The sequence below is a fragment of the Oncorhynchus clarkii genome, chromosome 29, assembly GCF_045791955.1.
Source record: "Oncorhynchus clarkii lewisi isolate Uvic-CL-2024 chromosome 29, UVic_Ocla_1.0, whole genome shotgun sequence".
Taxonomy (NCBI): domain Eukaryota; kingdom Metazoa; phylum Chordata; class Actinopteri; order Salmoniformes; family Salmonidae; genus Oncorhynchus; species Oncorhynchus clarkii.
Window position 1 is genome coordinate 5696750 of NC_092175.1, and position 21865 is coordinate 5718614.

Sequence of the window (21865 nt, forward strand, 5' to 3'; positions counted from 1 at the left end):
ACGCGTTTCAAGAAGCTAGACGTATGTCACATGTCACCACTTCAGAGGAGAGGTATTTGAAAAAAGAAACGTTATCAAAATGCATTTTTGTTGGCAGTAATGCCTTCTGGAACATGTGACCTTTTATGTGCCTTCATAAAAATGTGTATGCCATCACTAAATAAGAATAAAATTGTTAAATTACGAGCCTAGTTGGTTTAGCCACGAAAAAAGTCAGGAACCTTCCCGCTAGTCATGATTGGCTGAGATAATGGAAGGGCTGGACATGCCCAGAGATGAGTTCAGATTAGTCTACCATGTAGCACGCTTCTGTCTATAACATGAGCTGTTCAGTATGTGTAGATAATCCTTGCTACCGCAGATTTTTTGAAATATATAACGTTAGCCATTGAGAACTGCATGTGTTTCTACGGCTCTCAACAACTTTTCTGCCCTGAATTTAGCAGGCGCTATCGACAAAAAGTTGACTACTTTCTGCACACGGACAGTGTGAACCAGATTGACTTGACACAATGGACCAAACAAGCTGTAGCTAGCTACAAATAAAATAGAAAAGACACGCTGCCGTGAAGCATTTTCTTCTACACCTGCATTGCTTGCTGTTTGGGGTTTTAGGCTGGGTTTCTGTACAGCACTTTGAGATATCAGCTGATGTACGAAGGGCTATATAAATAAATGTGATTTGATTTGATTTGATCCATTTATATGGGTAAGAGTGTAGGTTTCTAATTTTGTCAGAAAGTTGTTTTCATTGCAAGTTAAAGCATACTGTTCGCTAGCTAGCAAACGTTAGCTTGCTGGCTCGCTAGCGAATGTTACGTGTATGATCTAGCTAACATTGAACCTAGCTTTAGCTGCAGATTCATACTACAGCATTTCATGCATGGTGGCTGGCTATGGAAATATGTTTGTACTGTAGCTATGAGTTGGGATTATTGTTTAGCTAGCTAGCTAGCTACATGTCTATACAAAATACTCCACTTTGCCAGATGATTACATGACCCATCAAGTTAGCCAGGTGTGTCTGTGGGTGATTACGGCCATCTATTATATTTCATTAACATGTGTACATGTCTAGACAATAGTGATCCATCCACTTAGCTAGATGTTGCTGGGGGATGGATATAGCTTTTCTTTCACATGACCCATCAACTATGGAAGTAACCATTTCACTGTACCGTTTACACCTTCTGCATCCTGTGCAATGTGACAAATAAACATAGATTTATTTGATATAGTGTGAGTTTACCAGAGACACTAAGGTGAAGAACACCTGCACCAAAGTCATATTAGAATATAATCCAAGGACTAGATAAAGTGTATATTTACACTACCTAACTCACTATGTTTAGCACATGGCCTCACAGGTGAATTCTTAAAGAGATGGGTGGGGCTAAGGCTTAAGAGGGTGTGAATGATGCTGAATGGGTGTAGGCAAAGAAGAGCTCTCCAGTAGGTGTACCAAAACATTCAAGGCCATTTTTCTCGAAAGTGGAGTTACAAGTTTATCAACTTTCAAAGCAGAATTACTTTCCCATTGTTCCTCAACTGCAGTGTATGACATACCATTTTGTAGCTCTGAGTCTTTACTTTTATCCAATGTCAAAAACACAGATTGAGGCAGTCGGTCACATATTTAGAGTTAGCAATCTAGTTCATGTGTTTTGAGTATCTACTTCCTCAGGTGTTGAACCCCAAATGAATTAACCTATGATATTAGTTAGTGCACATAAAGATGTATGTAATTCATCTCTATTGAACAAAACTAAATCAGGACATTCTGGAGTCCAATTTTGACAGTAATATACAGTGCCTTGCGAAAGTATTCGGCCCCCTTGAACTTTGCGACCTTTTGCCACATTTCAGGCTTCAAACATAAAGATATAAAACTGTATTTGTTTGTGAAGAATCAACAACAAGTGGGACACAATCATGAAGTGGAACGACATTTATTGGATATTTCAAACTTTTTTAACAATTCAAAAACTGAAAAATTGGGCGTGCAAAATTATTCAGCCCCTTTACTTTCAGTGCAGCAAACTCTCTCCAGAAGTTCAGTGAGGATCTCTGAATGATCCAATGTTGACCTAAATGACTAATGATGATAAATACAATCCACCTGTGTGTAATCAAGTCTCCGTATAAATGCACCTGCACTGTGATAGTCTCAGAGGTCTGTTAAAAGCGCAGAGAGCATCATGAAGAACAAGGAACACACCAGGCAGGTCCGAGATACTGTTGTGAAGAAGTTTAAAGCCGGATTTGGATACAAAAAGATTTCCCAAGCTTTAAACATCCCAAAGAGCACTGTGCAAGCGATAATATTGAAATGGAAGGAGTATCAGACCACTGCAAATCTACCAAGACCTGGCCGTCCCTCTAAACTTTCAGCTCATACAAGGAGAAGACTGATCAGAGATGCAGCCAAGAGGCCCATGATCACTCTGGATGAACTGCAGAGATCTACAGCTGAGGTGGGAGACTCTGTCCATAGGACAACAATCAGTCGTATATTGCACAAATCTGGCCTTTATGGAAGAGTGGCAAGAAGAAAGCCATTTCTTAAAGATATCCATAAAAAGTGTTGTTTAAAGTTTGCCACAAGCCACCTGGGAGACACACCAAACATGTGGAAGAAGGTGCTCTGGTCAGATGAAACCAAAATTGAACTTTTTGGCAACAATGCAAAACGTTATGTTTGGCGTAAAAGCAACACAGCTCATCACCCTGAACCCACTGTCAAACATGGTGGTGGCAGCATCATGGTTTGGGCCTGCTTTTCTTCAGCAGGGACAGGGAAGATGGTTCAAATTGATGGGAAGATGGATGGAGCCAAATACAGGACAATTCTGGAAGTAAACCTGATGGAGTCTGCAAAAGACCTGAGACTGGGACGGAGATTTGTCTTCCAACAAGACAATGATCCAAAACATAAAGCAAAATCTACAATGGAATGGTTCAAAAATAAACATATCCAGGTGTTAGAATGGCCAAGTCAAAGTCCAGACCTGAATCCAATCGAGAATCTGTGGAAAGAACTGAAAACTGCTGTTCACAAATGCTCTCCATCCAACCTCACTGAGCTTGAGCTGTTTTGCAAGGAGGAATGGGAAAAAAATTCAGTCTCTCGATGTGCAAAACTCATAGAGACATACCCCAAGCGACTTACAGCTGTAATCGCAGCAAAAGGTGGCGCTACAAAGTATTAACTTAAGGGGGCTGAATAATTTTGCACGCCCAATTTTTCAGTTTTTGATTTGTTAAAAAAGTTTGAAATATCCAATAAATATCGTTCCACTTGATGATTGTGTCCCACTTGTTGTTGATTCTTCACAAAAAAATACCGTTTTATATCTTTATGTTTGAAGCCTGAAATGTGGCAAAAGGTTGCAAAGTTCAAGGGGGCCGAATACTTTCGCAAGGCACTGTATATGCATTCCTGCTTGGATGTGTTAGATTAAACAACTTTGTATTTCACTTATTAATAAAGTACTATGGATGACTTTTTAAGAAGACTAAATATTTGGGAGAGGGGCAGCAAGACCAGTGATGTGGGCTGGTGTCGATAAAATTCCAGGGTCATATGAGGAGTTTGTGCTCTGTGCTCGTCGTGGACCGCGCAAACTGTAAATGTAGAGAGAAAAGGAGAGAGACAGAGACGCACACACATATTACGCCACTAATCCGCACGGAGTTTTGCTAGGAAACCCCCTGCTGCCACATGCTGCAAGGACAAACCAGTCTCATCAGCATCAACTGCGCGCGCAAGGAAGGAGAATAGCCGAATTGAATGCAGTGGGGAAAACAAGGAATAAGAATAGGGAGTTTGAAACCAGTATGAGTCCTAGTGAATAAGAAGAAATAGGAAAACAAACTCTGAGTGCTAGACAGGTATCGCATGGGGGAAATGAACAGTGTGGACCCAGCTTCTACCAAACTGTTGACTTTCAACCAACGGTAAATTAACACATTTCGGTCCTTCAGCTAAGTGTTTGCGGCTACTGTAGCCTTGAAGTAGACGTGTGTGTTTATGTGTTATCTGTTGAATGCAGGTCTCTGGTGTTGTCATATGGCGCTCGTGGCTTAGGTTACTGCAGGATTTTTGTATGGAATGAAGAAGAAAAAACTTATCGCACCAAATTCAATAAGCAACAGAAATAAACACACGAATGATGCTATATAGATATTAATTAATTGTCAAAGTAAACCATGTAATTATAGTGTTATAAATCGGAACATGCGTAAAATGAACAATTTAAACGTTTATGTAATTCATGTGTAGGCTCTCCAAATGTTCACTATATTTATGTTGCATTTCCCAGCACTGAGTCAGAGACTGCTTTTGAATCATTCTCTCCGTTTTCCTCTGCAAAACGCGATATTGGACACCATTTCAACCTTTGAATCGACCAGTCGCCACCAGCCTGAAGTGGCTGAAGCGTTCGACTAGATATGAGAGCTTCGCAGCTCAGCCCGATGCCACCGTGACCAAACGTCGCTAAACGACAACACTATTTAGGGGCATATTTGAACGTCGTCAATATTATACAATTTGAACTAAATTAGTTCGGCGCTATGTGGGTGTTGCCGTATTGATTTAGTTGTTGACTGTGGTGGTAGACAATGTCCACGAACTAAAAGGAAAGCACATTCATTATTAATCAGAATGCTTTTTAGTTCACGGTAGAATAGAGCTGCATACGCCAGGCAGCGAAGCCCTGTTGAGATCATGACAGCATAAAAATAACAGTACTGTGCTCGCGCCCAGGAAAACATCAATACTGAATTGATGATATTGGGATATGTTCTCCAAATTAATTTGAATCTGTAGACTACCTACCTCAGGTATGGCAACCCCAAGATTGACTAAAACATATAAGTCTAAAACATATATTACTGCAGCAAAAGAGGAGTCTACCTCTTTATGGCTCTCCCTATTCCTCTAGGAAACCAGTCAGTCAATGTAAGAATGCAGCTTCATCTGCAGTGACCAAGTCCTACCAGTAAAAAAAGCAGGATCAGGGTTTCCCCTAAGTTGGCTGCCTATAAGGGTGGGATGGGGTTTGGGCAGGTGAATGCCAATACTCTGGCATATTTTTAAGTGATAAAACATGTATCAAAATCATTATGCTGGTCAAAATCAGACTTTTTTTTAACTCACTTGTCTGCTTACCCTTTTGGTGCCCTAATCAACATTTTGTTCGGGGGCCCCTATCTCGCAGGCTAAACATTTTAGTGACTCCCCTTTTGATGGAGGGGGGAAATAAATTAAGTTTTAGAGTTAATTTAGTTGCAATTCCAAACATTTTGCCATGGGGCAGAAATAATATTTTGCAATTGTATAACTAATTTCATGCAAATTTACTAATTTTGCCATGGGGCAAAAAGAGAAATGTTCAGTTTTTACAGCAAATTTCCTGCAATTCTACACATTTTGCAATGACTTATGCAATGTTGAGTGACTGGGTCATATCTGAGTGACTGATTCATTCTCGCAAAATTGTCAACAAAAACAATTCTCAAGGAAAATTTTCTCTTGAATCAGTGGTTTTGGCTATTTCAGCCACACCCATTGCTGACAGGTGTACAAAACCAAGCACACAGCCATGCAATCTCCATCTCCATAGACAAACACTGGCAATAGAATGGCCCGAACTGAAGAACTCAGTGACTTTCAACGTGGCACCGTCATAGGATGCCACCTTTCCAACAAGTAATTTGGTCAAATTTCTTCCCTGCTATCGCTGCCCCGGTCAACTGTAAGTGATGTTATTGTGAAGTGGAAATGTTTTGGAGCAACAACGGCTCAACCGCGAAGTGGTAGGCCACACAATCTCACAGAACAGGACAGTAGAACACACTACAGTAAAGTAAAGAAAAGTAGAGTATAGGTCTGTACACTACTGTACTGTACAGTAGAGTTTAGTATAGTAGAGTACAGTACAGTAGAGTACAGTATAATTTGCTCAATTGTATTACACTTTACTTTACGGAACTGAACTATGCTCTACTCAAATCACAGTGCAGCAGTATCTTAACAGGTAATATCTAACAATTGCACAACAAAACGTTATATTTAACAAATTCCACAACAAAACCTAATACACACAATCTAGTAAAGGAATGGGATAAGAATATATAAGTATAAAATATATGGATGTGCAGTGGCAGAGCGGCTAAGATGCAATAGATAGTAAAGAATAGATAGTGAAGGATACAGTATTCATTATATACATGTGAGATGAATAATGCGAGATATGTAAACATTCTTAAAGAGGCATTATTAAAGTGACTAGTGTTCCATGTATTAAAGTGGCCAATGATATCAAGTCTGTAGGTAGGCAGCCACCTCTCTGTGCTAGTGGTGACTGTTTAACAATCTGATGGCTTTGAGATAGAAGCTGTTTTTTAATTTCTCTGTCCCAGCTTTGATGCATCTGTAATGACCTCACCTTCTGGATGGAAGCATGGTGAACAGGCAGTGGCTCGGGTGGTTATTGTCCTGATTATCTTTTTTTGCCTTCCTGTGACATCGGGTGTTGTAGGTATCCTGGAGGGCAGGACGTTTGCCCCCGGTGATGTGTTGTGCAGACCGCACCACCCTCTGGAGAACCTTGCAGGTTTTGGGTGGTGCAGTTGCCGTACCAGGCAGTGATACAGCCCGACAGGATACTCTTGTTTGTGCACCTGTAAAAGTTAGTGAGGGTTTTTGGTGACAAGCCACATTTTTTCAGCCTCCTGAGGCGCTGTTGCGCCTTCTTCACCACACTGTCTGTGTGCGTGGACCATTTCAGTTTGTCAGTGATATGTACACCAAGGAACTTAAAACTTTCCACTGTTGTCCTGTCGATATGGATCCCTTTACTGAAGTCCACAATGATCTCTTTTGTTTTGCTGACATTGAGTGAGAGGTTATTTTGCTGACACCACACTCTGAGAGCCCTCAAGTCTTCCCTGTAGGTTGTCTCGTCATTGTTATTAATCACGCCTACCACTGTTGTATTGTCTGAAAACTTGATGATTGAGTTGGAGGCGTACAGGAGGGGGCAGAGAACGCACCCTTGTGGGGCCCCAGTGTTGAGGATCAGCGGAGTGGAGATATTGTTTCCTACCTTCACCACCTGGGGGCGGCCGTCAGGAAGTCCAGGACCCAGTTGCAAAGGGCAGGGTCGAGACGCAGGGTCTCAAGCTTAATGATGAGTTTGGAGGGTACTATGGTGTTGAATGCTGAGCTGTAGTCAATGAACAGCATTCTTAACCTTTTGCGACGAGCAAACCCGTATCCAGGAGCGTAATCATAGCCTCAAATGCATTAGCATAACGCAGCGGACATAAATACCCCTAGAAACTTTTCCTATTCATGAAAATCGCAAATTAAATGAAATAAATACATTCAAACACAAGCTTAGCCTTTTGTTAACAACACTGTCATCTCAGATTTTCCAAATATGCGTTACAGCCAACGCTAGACAAGTATTTGTGTAAGTTTATCATGGCATAATGCTATGCTAGGCTCTGCTGGCAGCAAGCAACATTTTCACGAAAATAAGAAAAGCAACCAAATTAAATCATTTACCTTTGAAGAACTTCAGATGCTTTCACTCAGGAGACTCCCAGTTAGATAGCAAATGTTCCTTTTTTCCAAAAATATTATTTTTGTAGGCGAAATAGCTGTTCATCATGCTTGGCTGAGAAATCAAAGCTAAAATGCTACAACTATAACGCCAAACATTTTTCAAAATTTGCTCCATAATATCGACAGAAACACGGCAAACGTTATTTAGGATCCATCCTCAAGGTGTTTTTAACAAATATATTTTGATAATATATCCGTAGAGGCAGTTGGTTTCTCATAAGAAGCGATTGGAAAAATGGCTACCTCAGTATTTTACGCAAGGTTTTCTGCGGGAGACACCATGTGACCACATGCCATATATGGTCCCTTACAGCCATTCTTCAAGGGAAATGCCTAAAAAGACGTCACAATGCTGTAGACACCTTGGGGAAAACGTGGAAAACGTAAGCTCATTCGTAGCTCATTCACAGCCATATAAGGAGTCATTGGCATGAGGCGGTTTCAAAAAATGCGGCACTTCCTGGTTGGATTTTTATCTGGGTTTCGCCTGTAACATCAGTTCTGTGGCACTCACAGACAATATATTTGCAGTTTTGGAAACGTCAGAGCGTCTTCTTTCCAAATCTGTCAATTATATGCATAGTCGAGCATCTTTTCGTGACAAAATATCTTGTTTAAAACGGGAACGTTTTCATCCAAAAATTAAAATAGCGCCCCCTAAAGCCAACTGGTTAAATAGGCATAGATCTTTTCCAGATAGGATAGGGCAGTGTGATGGCGATTGCATCGTCTGTGGACCTATTGGGGCGGTAAGCAAATTGAAGTGGGTCTATGGTGACGGTGATATGATCCTTGACTAGTCTGTCAAAGCACTTCATGATGACAGAGGATAGTCATTTATTTCAGTTACCTTATCTTTCTTTGGAACAGGAACAATGGTGGCCATCTTGAAACATGTGGGGACAGCAGATTGGGATAGGGATTGATTGAATATATCCGTAAACACACACTGGTCTGCGCATGCTCTGAGGACTGTACTGAACTCTACTGTACTGTACTATACTGTGCTGTACTGTACTGAACTCTACTGTGCTGTGATGTACTGTATTCTACTGTGCTAAACTGTGATGTCTAAACTTGTAAAACATAGATGGCTGTGATTGGTAGAGATTTGGTCTGGTCGGGACCAACCAAATTTGGTCTTGTTTGGGGGTGGACCTCATTAGAATACTAGCCAGTGTGTAGAATAATACCCAAACATGCAAAGGATAATATTGAATTGTTCTACCTTTGTGTACCTGTTCAGGATGCATCATAATTATACATTTCTGTATAATATATACATAATATATACATATATATATATATTCTGAGTACTGATCAGGGACCCATGATGTCATTCTGTTACCATCCTTCTGTAACTGGGTGTTAATCCACTTTACTTACTGTAGTTTTATAACCAAAATAGTTTTTTTCCAGCTCAAGGTGCCATGTCATAGCTGACACGCCATTCTTTCCTGCAAACATTTTTTAATCTTAAGTAGATAGAGTAGATATTTAAGAGAGCTTTTGGAATGCCTACAAAAACAGATACAAAACGGAGGATAATTCTGTCATTCTGTTACCAAACTTTACATCTGCACTGTTCTTCAGATAAATGTGTTTTAGTAAAATGTTCAGTGGAAATTGTTAGAGTTAGATTGTTAGAGAGTGAATAGAGTTGTATGGTTTGTTTAATGTTAAAATCAATGGTTTGCGTTTGGCATAAAAATCGGGAGTCTCAGCGTCATTCTGTTATCGTGGAATTGCCCTTAGTGACTGACATAACAAGAGAAAAACTGCTGATGCACAACCAAATTTCGAAATTGCACAGTAAGTTCAAACAGCAACTGAATTCCTAAAAACTTGGTCTGGGACCTGTCATGCCAAATAGTGTCCCCCTACCTCACAATGGGATTCCAAAAGCTATTAGCATCTGTTGCTATATCAATGGTGCGATGGACTAATGCTTCGAATTTTGGAGATCATTACAGCCAAAATGCTATTATTTTCATCACTGCTATGTAAACAAAGCTTTTTTCCGCAACAATTCCGCTGATCAAGATGAAAACATTACTTGGAACTACTTTTGGGTACTTTAACATTTCAACATTAAAAGTAATGTCTTAAAGGGTTCTTAGTTTTCAAAATAGCAAAGAAAATGTGTAAACTGCACAAAAACGTACCTTTCAGATCGTAAGGTGAGCTCCCATGAAGCTATTAACACTTCATTAATATGCAAATCAGTTCAAATCAAATCAGCTCCTCAGGCTGGCATACAATTTGTTTTGTCTTACTTGTATGCTATTAGTCTTATTATGATAATTCTTTCCCTACCCATAGCTCAGTAATACAGCAGTACACTTGTTGAATATAATGCAACGACACAACAGACAGTTGAATAATGTTTAACTCACAAATACCAAAAGGGATTTACAACAATACATTAATTAAATAAACACCCTGTGGAAAAAAACAACCTGGCAATATTTAAGATTGAAATATGAAAAATGTGTTTTTTTGTGGAACAGGTGTGTCATGAACTAGTTGATGTTATTTAATATACCCACATGACAATTATAGACTGAAATACATGAGTATAGGCTAACAACATATAAACAATAAAATACCATTTAGTTGAGAAAACAGAAGCAATCTCAGTTCTGGCGTGTGGGATAGAGAAGAGGTGGGTGCTATAGGTGGTTCTGCCAGCCCCTTTCCCTCAACAGGCAGCAAGTCCCAGAAGGTAGACTTGAAGAGGAAGACTGTAAAGTCCAGGCACAGCTGTTCTCTTTTCTCTTGGAGTGTTTGCAGTGCTAGTGTGTGTAGTGCATCTGTGCATCTCACTGTGCCCAAGATGATATGTCAAGCACAGGCCCTTAGCAGATTAGATCAAACCATATGACATTAACAGTAGCTGTAGATGATGTAATACAAGTGGGATCTTGGAGGTTAGTTGATCATGGAGGACATCAGGTTGATCCAGGTCTGGAAAAGAGATACGGTAGGCGTCTTAGAGCATGGCAGATCCCCTAGTTCTTGAAGAACAGAAGCAGAGTAATAGGGAAAGAGACAGAGGCATAGAAGGATGCATAAAGAAAACACACAGGTTACAGGTAGATCCAGGCCAGGTTTAATTGTCCCCATATTGCTTACACCTATCCACTCCGCTCAGGTCTACACACGTGTATAGGGTGTTAGGGCTAGGGGTTGATTTACGATTCAGGGATAAGCACTTTCTCAATTGATCTTTCTTAGATTCCTCACGTCCTCTCTCTTCACCTCCTTTTAAAAACGGATGGAATATGACTAATTCCTACAAGAACCACGGAAAGAGTGGGACCCACATACAATTTCAAATGTAACATGCCCCAACGCCATCTTAGGCTTGACCAACTAATAATTACTAACTCTCTTAAACTGGCCAAATACAGGGAATGGCACACTAATTTGCTATAATACTCAAAATTGTGTACTGTAAGAGCACCCTTCTAACTGAATTGACTGGTATGACCGCGACCCGTCATCCACTACGAAATGAATACCACGGACGGGCCGCACATGTTACAACACCACTGCAGTAATAACCAAGCAAACCCACTGTGTGACTTACACACCGACCTGTGTCTGTGCAATGTTTTGCTACGCTTTTAACACGTCGGAGGGTACATGTACAGTGCCTTGCGAAAGTATTTGGCCCCCTTGAACTTTGCGACCTTTTGCCACATTTCAAGCTTCAAACATAAAGATATAAAACTGTATTTTTTTGTGAAGAATCAACAACAAGTGGGACACAATCATGAAGTGGAACGACATTTATTGGATATTTCAAACTTTTTTAACAAATCAAAAACTGAAAAATTGGGCGTGCAAAATTATTCAGCCCCTTTACTTTCAGTGCAGCAAACTCTCTCCAGAAGTTCAGTGAGGATCTCTGAATGATCCAATGTTGACCTAAATGACTAATGATGATAAATACAATCCACCTGTGTGTAATCAAGTCTCCGTATAAATGCACCTGCACTGTGATAGTCTCAGAGGTCCGTCAAAAGCGCAGAGAGCATCATGAAGAACAAGGAACACACCAGGCAGGTCCGAGATACTGTTGTGAAGAAGTTTAAAGCCGGATTTGGATACAAAAAGATTTCCCAAGCTTTAAACATCCCAAGGAGCACTGTGCAAGCGATAATATTGAAATGGAAGGAGTATCAGACCACTGCAAATCTACCAAGACCTGGCCGTCCCTCTAAACTTTCAGCTCATACAAGGAGAAGACTGATCAGAGATGCAGCCAAGAGGCCCATGATCACTCTGGATGAACTGCAGAGATCTACAGCTGAGGTGGGAGACTCTGTCCATAGGACAACAATCAGTCGTATATTGCACAAATCTGGCCTTTATGGAAGAGTGGCAAGAAGAAAGCCATTTCTTAAAGATATCCATAAAAAGTGTTGTTTAAAGTTTGCCACAAGCCACCTGGGAGACACACCGAACATGTGGAAGAAGGTGCTCTGGTCAGATGAAACCAAAATTGAACTTTTTGGCAACAATGCAAAACGTTATGTTTGGCGTAAAAGCAACACAGCACATCACCCTGAACACACCATCCCCACTGTCAAACATGGTGGTGGCAGCATCATGGTTTGGGCCTGCTTTTCTTCAGCAGGGATAGGGAAGATGGTTCAAATTGATGGGAAGATGGATGGAGCCAAATACAGGACCATTCTGGAAGAAAACCTGATGCAGTCTGCAAAAGACCTGAGACTGGGACGGAGATTTGTCTTCCAACAAGACAATGATCCAAAACATAAAGCAAAATCTACAATGGAATGGTTCAAAAATAAACATATCCAGGTGTTAGAATGGCCAAGTCAAAGTCCAGACCTGAATCCAATTGAGAATCTGTGGAAAGAACAGAAAACTGCTGTTCACAAATGCTCTCCATCCAACCTCACTGAGCTCGAGCTGTTTTGCAAGGAGGAATGGGAAAAAATGTCAGTCTCTCGATGTGCAAAACTGATAGAGACATACCCCAAGCGACTTACAGCTGTAATCGCAGCAAAAGGTGGCGCTACAAAGTATTAACTTAAGGGGGCTGAATAATTTTGTACGCCCAATTTTTCAGTTTTTGATTTGTTAAAAAAGTTTGAAATATCCAATAAATGTCGTTCCACTTCATGATTGTGTCCCACTTGTTGTTGATTCTTCACAAAAAAATACAGTTTTATATCTATATGTTTGAAGCCTGAAATGTGGCAAAAGGTCGCAAAGTTCAAGGGGGCCGAATACTTTCGCAAGGCACTGTATATCCGTGGTCAGTGGACGGTTCTGAAAATAAATGCATTGCTTGCATCACCGAGTGATGGCCAGGAAATAATTCAATCCAATTGTTATATGCAACAACCCCCTTCAAATCAAAACATGGATGTCGATGTTTGTGCGCACACGCTCCATTCTACTTCCTGTCTGCAGCGACATATAAATAGGTTGCAAAACAGGTTCATGTTAAAATGCTAAACCGAAATACAAAATCTCGGTATAGAAGCTGGGCTAAGTAATATTCAAGATATATCAAGTTTTAGATAGAAAAGTATACCTGTCTGAGATATGTTAGTTTCTTGAGTAGGGGTACGACTGGAAGTCGAAGTTGTAGAGAAAGCAGCCAGTGGTCAGACAATAGGAGGCAGGAGGGGTTGGAGTCGAGTCGAGTGGAGTGGAGTGGGCAGGTTGTTGGGCAATCGGATGTCATTAGACACAGGATTTTGTCTGGAGAAAGAGGAGAGATCCAGTAACGTGATGAGGAGAAGGAAGAGGCAGAATCAGGAGACCGGAGGTAGTAAGATTGAAACAGAAGGGAGAGATGATAGGTTTTACACCATCCAGATATGTTTCGTTAGTGCAGATTAAGAAGACACAGGGAGAGAAAGGCTTTTGGACTATTGAGATGTTTCCCTTGTTTGTCACTCACCGTTTACTGATTGACATGGTTGAAGTTGGACTCACTGCAGTGATGGTATGGATTCCAGAGGAATGGGGCTTTAATAAAGAATGGCAACATACTGCGTGTAATTGAGACATTACGCTAATAGAAAAGTTCCATTATCTGATCATTAATTGTGCAATGTAAACAAATATCTTGCCTCCTGATGTGATTTTTGAAAGTTCAGCTCGCATTTCTGTTGTTGCTGGGAGGAAGTTGTTTGACAGAGGCCCACACCATGGCATCCTTGTATGGGACAAGACAAATAAAGGATCAATTACCTATCATGAATGTAGTAATTCAGCAAGAAATCAATTCATTTACACACATACATTGGTATTCAATAGGTACTGTTATTGCTAAAATAACCTAACTGAAATAGGGTTTCCTATGATCTACTAATACAGGTGCTTCACCTAATGCATTTCCCTGGTATAGGCCTGAATAGGCCTGTAGTCTGAACCTAGCCTCTCTAATGGTAGACCCAGGTACAATCTGATCACTCATGGTGACCAGAAGATTAATTCATGGAGTTCACCTTTTAACATTTTACAGCTGATATAGCACTTGTCATAACACTTGTCATAGGCTACTTAGTATAAGAGATAGTTATTTAGATCAACTGAATTTCTACAAACTGAAATAATACAATAGAAACAAAGCTTAGCTTAAATAGATAGCTAGCTAAACATATTTAACTAGGCAAGTCAGTTAAGAACAAATTCTTATTTCAATGACGGCCTAGGAACAGTGGGTTAACTGCCTGTTCAGGGGCAGAACGACAGATTTGTACCTTGTCAGCTCGGGGGTTTGAACTTGCAACCTTCCAGTTACTAGTCCAACGCTCTAACCACTAGGCTACCCTGCCATGATAGAAATATAATCTATTTATTCCAGATTATTCTAGTCATTATTTTCTAAGTTTTCATCATCATTATAGTCACAGTCACCATTGAGTCGGCCTACATCCAACGAGGCCCCAAAACGAATCCTACTGTCAGTCTATGATCAGTAGTCCTAACATGACTGTAACAGGCCCATCTGAAAAACCAGTGCTTCTGCCAAAGGATCCAATTTCCAATGTTTGGTTATTTCTAACAGAAATCAATTCAGGTCACACTGTGCTGTGCTATTGCCATCTACACCCCTGAGACACATAAACAACACACTCGTTACATTGCTGACTGTGTCCCAATTTAAGGAGGTGGACCTCCTTCCCATCACACAGACACAAACACACATACACAGTATATTGGGAAGTGTATTTTATGGAGGTTACAGGTAGGGGTTAAACCCTGTTTGTGTGTGCAGCTGTAAAGTTTGGTAACATAATGACAGTAAAATATAAATGTTTTATCTGTTTTTGTACGTTTTCCACACACACACACACACGCACCCGCTCTCCCTGCTTTTATCATTCCCCCTCCAGGACACACCCCCTCTCCCTGCTTTTATCATTCCCCCTCCAGGACACACCCCCTCTCCCTGCTTTTATCATTCCCCCTCCAGGACACACCCCCTCTCCTTGCTTTTATCATCCCCCTCCAGGACACACCCCCTCTCCCTGCTTTTATCATCCCCCTCCAGGACACACCCCCTCTCCCTGCTTTTATCATTCCCCCTCCAGGACACACCCCCTCTCCCTGCTTTTATCATTCCCCCTCCAGGACACACCCCCTCTCCCTGCTTTTATCATCCCCCCTCCAGGACACACCCCCTCTCCCTGCTTTTATCATCCCCCCTCCAGGACACACCCCCTCTCCCTGCTTTTATCATTCCCCTCCAGGACACACCCGCTCTCCCTGCTTTTATCATCCCCCTCCAGGACACACCCCCTCTCCCTGCATTTTTCGTCCCTACTTCTCTCAGATGAGAGGTGAAGGACAGGAAAGAGTAGACATGAGAAAAAACAAGAGAGGATGTTAGATTAGTCTATTACAGATGGAGGGTCTTTTCTTTAGAAGCAGACCCCACCCTTTTCTACAGAGAGGGGGGGATGACACATATTGAGTACATTTATGCATAAGCATGACCACACATAACCATTATAACCCCTATTCTAAATTCATATCCACCAGGAGGAGAGATGTTGGCATATCAACTCAGACATACTCATAACATTATGTTTATATTCACAGATACACTCGTCTCCCATATTGTATCACCAACAGGTCATATCTCTCACCACACACACACACACACACACACACACACACACACACACACACACACACACACACACACACACACACACACACAGCCAGAGAGATGCTGTTGAAAGGGACACACACACACATGCATAACATAATCACTCACTCACTGTTACCATACACACACAGCATAATGCAGACAATAGGCAGGCCTGTCCATGGTGTCAACACTGCAATCAGACCTTTCATTGTAGTGCATGGTAATGGAACAGCAATGATCGGGGGGCAAGACTGAGTGGGCAAGACAAACACTCATACAGTACAGAGAAACACACACAAACTGTCAGACGGAGAGATTATCTCACACTATCCTGTCCTCTTCAACCTCTAAGTATACCTAGCAGCACTTTGATGTTATCCAACACAGTAGGATGACAGCACAGCAGCATAGACACCATCCACCGTGTGACTGGCTCTCATAGTCATCCACCACAGTATTATACTGAAATCCTTGCTGCATCTCTTAGCCTTGATTTCCAGTATTTCTCTGGAAAGTATAGTTGTAGGAATACCGGTACTATGCAATATATAGGCATTTCCATGTAAAAGGACACGAGCACCAACATGTGAAGTTCATAAGAGCAGGTCAAATTGGCTGTCAAATGAAAGCTAAGAGTCTTTTTTTTAAATTTATTAAGGCATATATACACTGAACAAAAATATAAACGCAAAATGCAACAATTTCATAGATTTTTCTGAGTTACAGTTCATATAAAGAAATCAGTCAATTTAAATGATTTCATTAGGCCCTAATCTCTGGATTTGACATGACTGGGAATACGCATTTGTTGGTCACAGATACCTTAAAACAAATGTAGGGGCGTGAATCAGAAAACCAGTCAGTATCTGGAGTGACCATCATTTGTCCCATGCAGCATGACACATCTTTTTTGCATAGAGTTGATCAGGCTGTTGATTTTGGTCTGTGGAATGTTGTCCCATTCCTCTTCAATGGCTGTGCGAAGTTGCTGGAAATTGTAAGAACTGGAACATGTTGTCGTACACGTCGATACAGAGCATCCCAAACATGCTCAATGGGTGACATGTCTGGTGAGTATGCAGGCCGTGGAAGAACTGGGACATTTTCAGCCTCCAGGAATTGTGTACAGATCCTTGCGACATGGGGCCGTGCATTATCATGCTGAAACATGAGGTGATGGTGGCAGATGAATGGCATGACAATGGGCCTCAGGATCTCGTCACGCTGTGTCTGTGCATTCAACTTGCCATTGATAAAATGCAAATGTGTTCGTTGTCCGTAGCTTATGCCTGCCCATACCATAACCCTATTGACATCAGCAAACCACACACCCCACACAATGCCATACACGCTGTCTGCCATCTGCCCGGTACAGTTGAAAGCGGGATTCATCCGTGAAGGGCACACTTCTCTAGTGTGCCAATTGCCATCAAGGTGAGCATTTGCCCACTGAAGTCAGTTACGATGCTGAACTGCAGTCAAGTCAAGACCCTGGTGAGGACGACGAGCACGCGATGCCGTTTGACCGTTTATGTAGACATTTTTCAGTTGTGCAAACCCAGTTTCATCAGCTGTCCGGGTGGCTGGTTGCAGATGAAGAAGCCGGATGTAGAGGTCTTGGGCTGGCATAGTTACACGTGGTCTGCGGTTGTGAGGCCAGTAGGACGTACTGCCCACTTCTCTAAAATGATGGAGGTGGCTTATGGTAGAGAAATGAACATTCAATTACCTGGCAACAGCTCTGGTGGACATTGCACGCTCCATCAAAACTTAAGACATCTGTGGCATTGTGTGTTGTGTGACAAAACTGCACATTTTGTGGCCTTTTTTTGTCCCTAGCACAAAGTGCCCCTTTGTAATGATCATGCTGTTTAATCAGCTTATTGATATGCCACACCTGTCAGGTGGATGGATTGTCTTGGTAAAGGAGAAATGCTCGCTAAATTGGTTGTAAATACATCTTGAGATTTTTTATTTCAGCTAATGAAACATGGGACCAACACTTCACAAGTTGCTTTTATATTTTTGTTCAGTGTACATTTTTTTCCCTCAAATTTTACATCTTAAAAATCTACCAGAAAAAGTATTGGAAAGGTATTAGAACTACAGTTGAAGTTGGAAGTTTACATACACTTAGGTTGGAGTCATTAAAAGTAGTTTTTCAACAGCTCCACACATTTCTTGTCAACAAACTATAGTTTTGGCAAGTCGGTTAGGACATCTACTTTGTGCATGACACGTCATTTTTCCAACAATTTTTTACAGACAGATTATTTCACTAATAATTCACAGTATCACAATTCCAGTGGGTCAGAAGTTTACATACACTTAGTTGACTGTGCCTTTAAACAGTTTGGAAAATTCCAGAAAATGATGTCACGGATGTCGTCTGGAGATAGAGAGGAGGACCAAGACGCGGCGTGGTAAGTGTTCATCATTTTAATGGAAAAAACTGAACACTACAAAACAACAAAGTGACGCTAATCAAACACTGGGCTAACAAGCAACATAACATAGACAATCATCCACAATGACAAAACAGGCTACCTAAATATGGTTCCCAATCAGAGACAATGACTAACACCTGCCTCTGATTGAGAACCATATCAGGCCAAACACAGAAACAGACAAACTAGACATACAACATAGAATGCCCACTCAGATCACACCCTGACCAAACAAAACATATAAACATACAAAGCAAACTATGGTCAGGGCGTGACACACGGCTTTAGAAGCTTCTGATAGGCTAATTGACATAATTTCAGTCAATTGGCGGTGTACCAGTGGATGTATTTCAAGGCCTACCTTCAAACTCAGTGCCTCTGCTTGACATCATGGGAAAATCAAAAGAAATCAGCCAAGACCTAGTACGCAGGTATAAACACCATGGGACCACGCAGCCGTCATACCGCTCAGGAAGAAGACGTGTTCTGTCTCCTAGAGATGAACGTACTTTTGTGCGAAAAGTGCAAATCAATCCCAGAACAACAGCAAAGGACCTTGTGAAGATGCTGGAGGAAACAGGTACAAAAGTATCTATATCCACAGTAAAACAAGTCCTATATTGACATAACCTGAAAGGCCAGTCAGCAAGGAAGAAGCCACTGCTCCAAAACCACCATAAAAAAGCCAGACTACGGTTTGAACTGCACATGGGGACAAAGATTGTACTTTTTGGAAAAATGTCCTCTAGTCTGATGAAACAAAAATGGAACTGTTTGGCCATAATGACTATCTTTATGTTTGGAGGAAAAAGGGGGATGCTTGCAAGCCGAAGAACACCATCCCAACCGTGAAGCACGGGGGTGGCAGCATCATGTTGTGGGGGTGCTTCGCTGCAGGAGGGACTGGTGTACTTCACAAAATAGATGGCATCATGAGGAAAGGAAAATTGTGGATATATTGAAGAAACATCTCAAGACATCAGTCAGGAAGTTTAAGCTTGGTCACAAATGGGTCTTCCAAATGGACAATTTTATTTATTTATTTCACCTTTATTTAACCAGGTTGAGAACAAGTTCTCATTTACAATTGCGACCTGGCCAAGATAAAGCAAAGCAGTTCGACACATACAACGACACAGAGTTACACATGGAGTAAAACAAACATACAGTCAATAATACAGTATAAACAAGTCTATATACGATGTGAGCAAATGAGGTGAGATAAGGGAGGTAAAGGCAAAAAAAGGCCATGGTGGCAAAGTAAATACAATATAGCAAGTAAAACACTGGAATGGTAGATTTGCAGTGGAAGAATGTGCAAAGTAGAAATAAAAATAATGGGGTGCAAAGGAGCAAAATAAATAAATAAATAAAATAAATACAGTAGGGGGAGAGGTAGTTGTTTGGGCTAAATTATAGGTGGGCTATGTACTGGTGCAGTAATCTGTGAGCTGCTCTGACAGTTGGTGCTTAAAGCTAGTGAGGGAGATAAGTGTTTCCAGTTTCAGAGATTTTTGTAGTTCGTTCCAGTCATTGGCAGGTAGCCATGAAACGTTTCACCCAAGTTCAACATTTTAAAGGCAATGCTACCAAATACTAATTGAGTGTATGTAAACTTCTGACCCACTGGGAACGTGATGAAAGAAATAAAAGGTGAAATAAATCATTCTCTCTACTATTATTCTGACATTTCACATTCTTGAAATAAAGTGGTGATCCTAACTTACCTCAAACAGGGAATTTCTACTAGGATTACATTTCAGGAATTGTGAAAAACTGAGTTTAAATGTATTTAGCTAAAGTGTATGTAGACTTCAACTGTAAATCCACTTCACTTACTGTAGTTCAATAACCTCAAAAATGATTTTGTATCTACATAGTTCTTCCAGTAAATGTGTTTTTGTCGAAGTAGACATTTAAAAAATAGAGTTGTGTAGCTAAACTTAAATTTGAAATGTTTTTGTTTGGTAAAAATCCACATAATCCTGTTATCATGGAATTGCCCATATATGACTTGTGAGACTACATCACTCTTGCTCTGCTCTCAAGGGTTTGATGCTTTGTCTGTACTGTACTTCTTAGTGGAGCAGAATCATTTCCCCTATGGAAACTATGCAATTCGGAACAGTGTGTGAAATCAAATATGATTCAGAGACAGTGGCGGAATGTCTTTTGAATGGTCAGATTGAAAAATAGTTTTGTATATGTGGTTGTGATTCACTATGGTTTATTGACTGTGGTTCTGGATCACAATGTTTTTTGTTTGTTTGTGGTTGGACAGGCTTAATTGGAACATGAAAGAAGGGGGTTGTCTTAATTCGGGCCCACCTCTCAATCAGGGCTGGGGCTGGACCATGCTGCTACTGCTGGATAGCTAGTCCTACGAGAGAGAGAGAGAGCAGAAGGGAGACACAACGACAACAACAAGAGAGAGAATGAGATAGGGAAGTGAACATGAAGAGAAACAGAGGTACCTAGAATTGGAGAGAGCAGAGAGAGATGGAGAGAGAGAAGGACGACAACAAAAGAGAGAGCAAAAGACAGTGAGTGATAAGTTAACAAGGAGAGGGATTAGTGTCAGAGATACCTAGAAGGAGGATAGTAGGAGAAAAATAAAGATATATGGAAAGAGAGAGAAAGAGAGAGGTAGAGCCAAGCAGCCACCTGTAGGAGTGAGTGAGCGAGTCAGTGAGTGTGTCAATCTCCTTATGGAGGAGAGAGAGAGGAAAGACTGATCACCATGCGTCTGTGTTGCAGCTCTGCCTCGGAGGACTTGGGCTGCAGGCGTGGAGACTTCAGCCGAAAACACTATGGCTCTGTCGAGCTGGTGAGTAAACCACTTCCAATTACATTCTATTCCTATTTTTGCCCTTCTATCTCTCCCTTTTCTCCTATTTTCTGTGTCCACCCCCTATTCCCTCCTCCCATCTCTCCCTTTTCTCCTGCTTTTCATGTGTCCACCCCCATCTAGTTCACCTCCTCTCTCCCTTTTCTCCTCCTTTCTGTGTCCATCCTCCCCCATCTCCTCTCCGATCTCCCCCTCTTCTCCTCCTTTTTGTGCTCGCTCCCCTTCTCTATCTTCTTCTACCCCTCAATGGATGGATGGAGGGAGGGAGGGTTTGGGAGAGAGAGAGAGAGAGAGAGAGGTGAGTCATGACTGTCTGGGTGTGGTTCATTGGTCCAGTTTAACAGTGCGTAGCACCCTGTAGCATAGCTCACAATAATAGGGTGGTCAGTTACAGAGAAACAGATACACTGATACAGGTCACAGCTATGCTCAGGGCCACAGATTATGACATCATCATCTACTCCACTGTAAACTGGCTGGGGCTGTGTCTGAAATGGCACCATATTCCCTATAATATATACTGTACTATGCTATTAACCAGCCCTGTGTTTGTGCATTTATTAAGTTGATGAGTCACTTCCATGCTGTTAGTGTGTGTAGCCTACTGCATGTTGTCTAGTGCAGTGGGGGTTATAATTAGTCATTGGCTGTGTGTGTGTGTGTGTGTGTGTGTGTGTGTGTGTGTGTGTGTGTGTGTGTGTGTGTGTGTGTGTGTGTGTGTGTGTGTGTGTGTGTGTGTGTGTGTGTGTGTGTGTGTGTGTGTGTGTGTGTGTGAGGCCTGTCTG

The 21865-nt window shown here is 41.4% G+C and overlaps 1 protein-coding gene across 3 annotated transcripts in view; it reads left to right on the top strand.

Annotated features, from left to right (window-relative positions):
• The window catches only part of LOC139388521 (GTPase-activating Rap/Ran-GAP domain-like protein 3), a 174349-nt gene that overhangs the window by 61076 nt on the left and 91408 nt on the right, over nucleotides 1–21865 (top strand). For 2 of the 3 annotated variants that reach the window (XM_071135222.1, XM_071135223.1), the window contains exon 2: nucleotides 20990–21059. In XM_071135222.1, coding sequence (XP_070991323.1) covers nucleotides 20990–21059 — 70 coding nt within the window. Of the gene's footprint in view, nucleotides 1–3834; nucleotides 3958–20989; nucleotides 21060–21865 lie in introns of those variants that run through there. The other variant, XM_071135224.1, reaches the window with a different exon arrangement.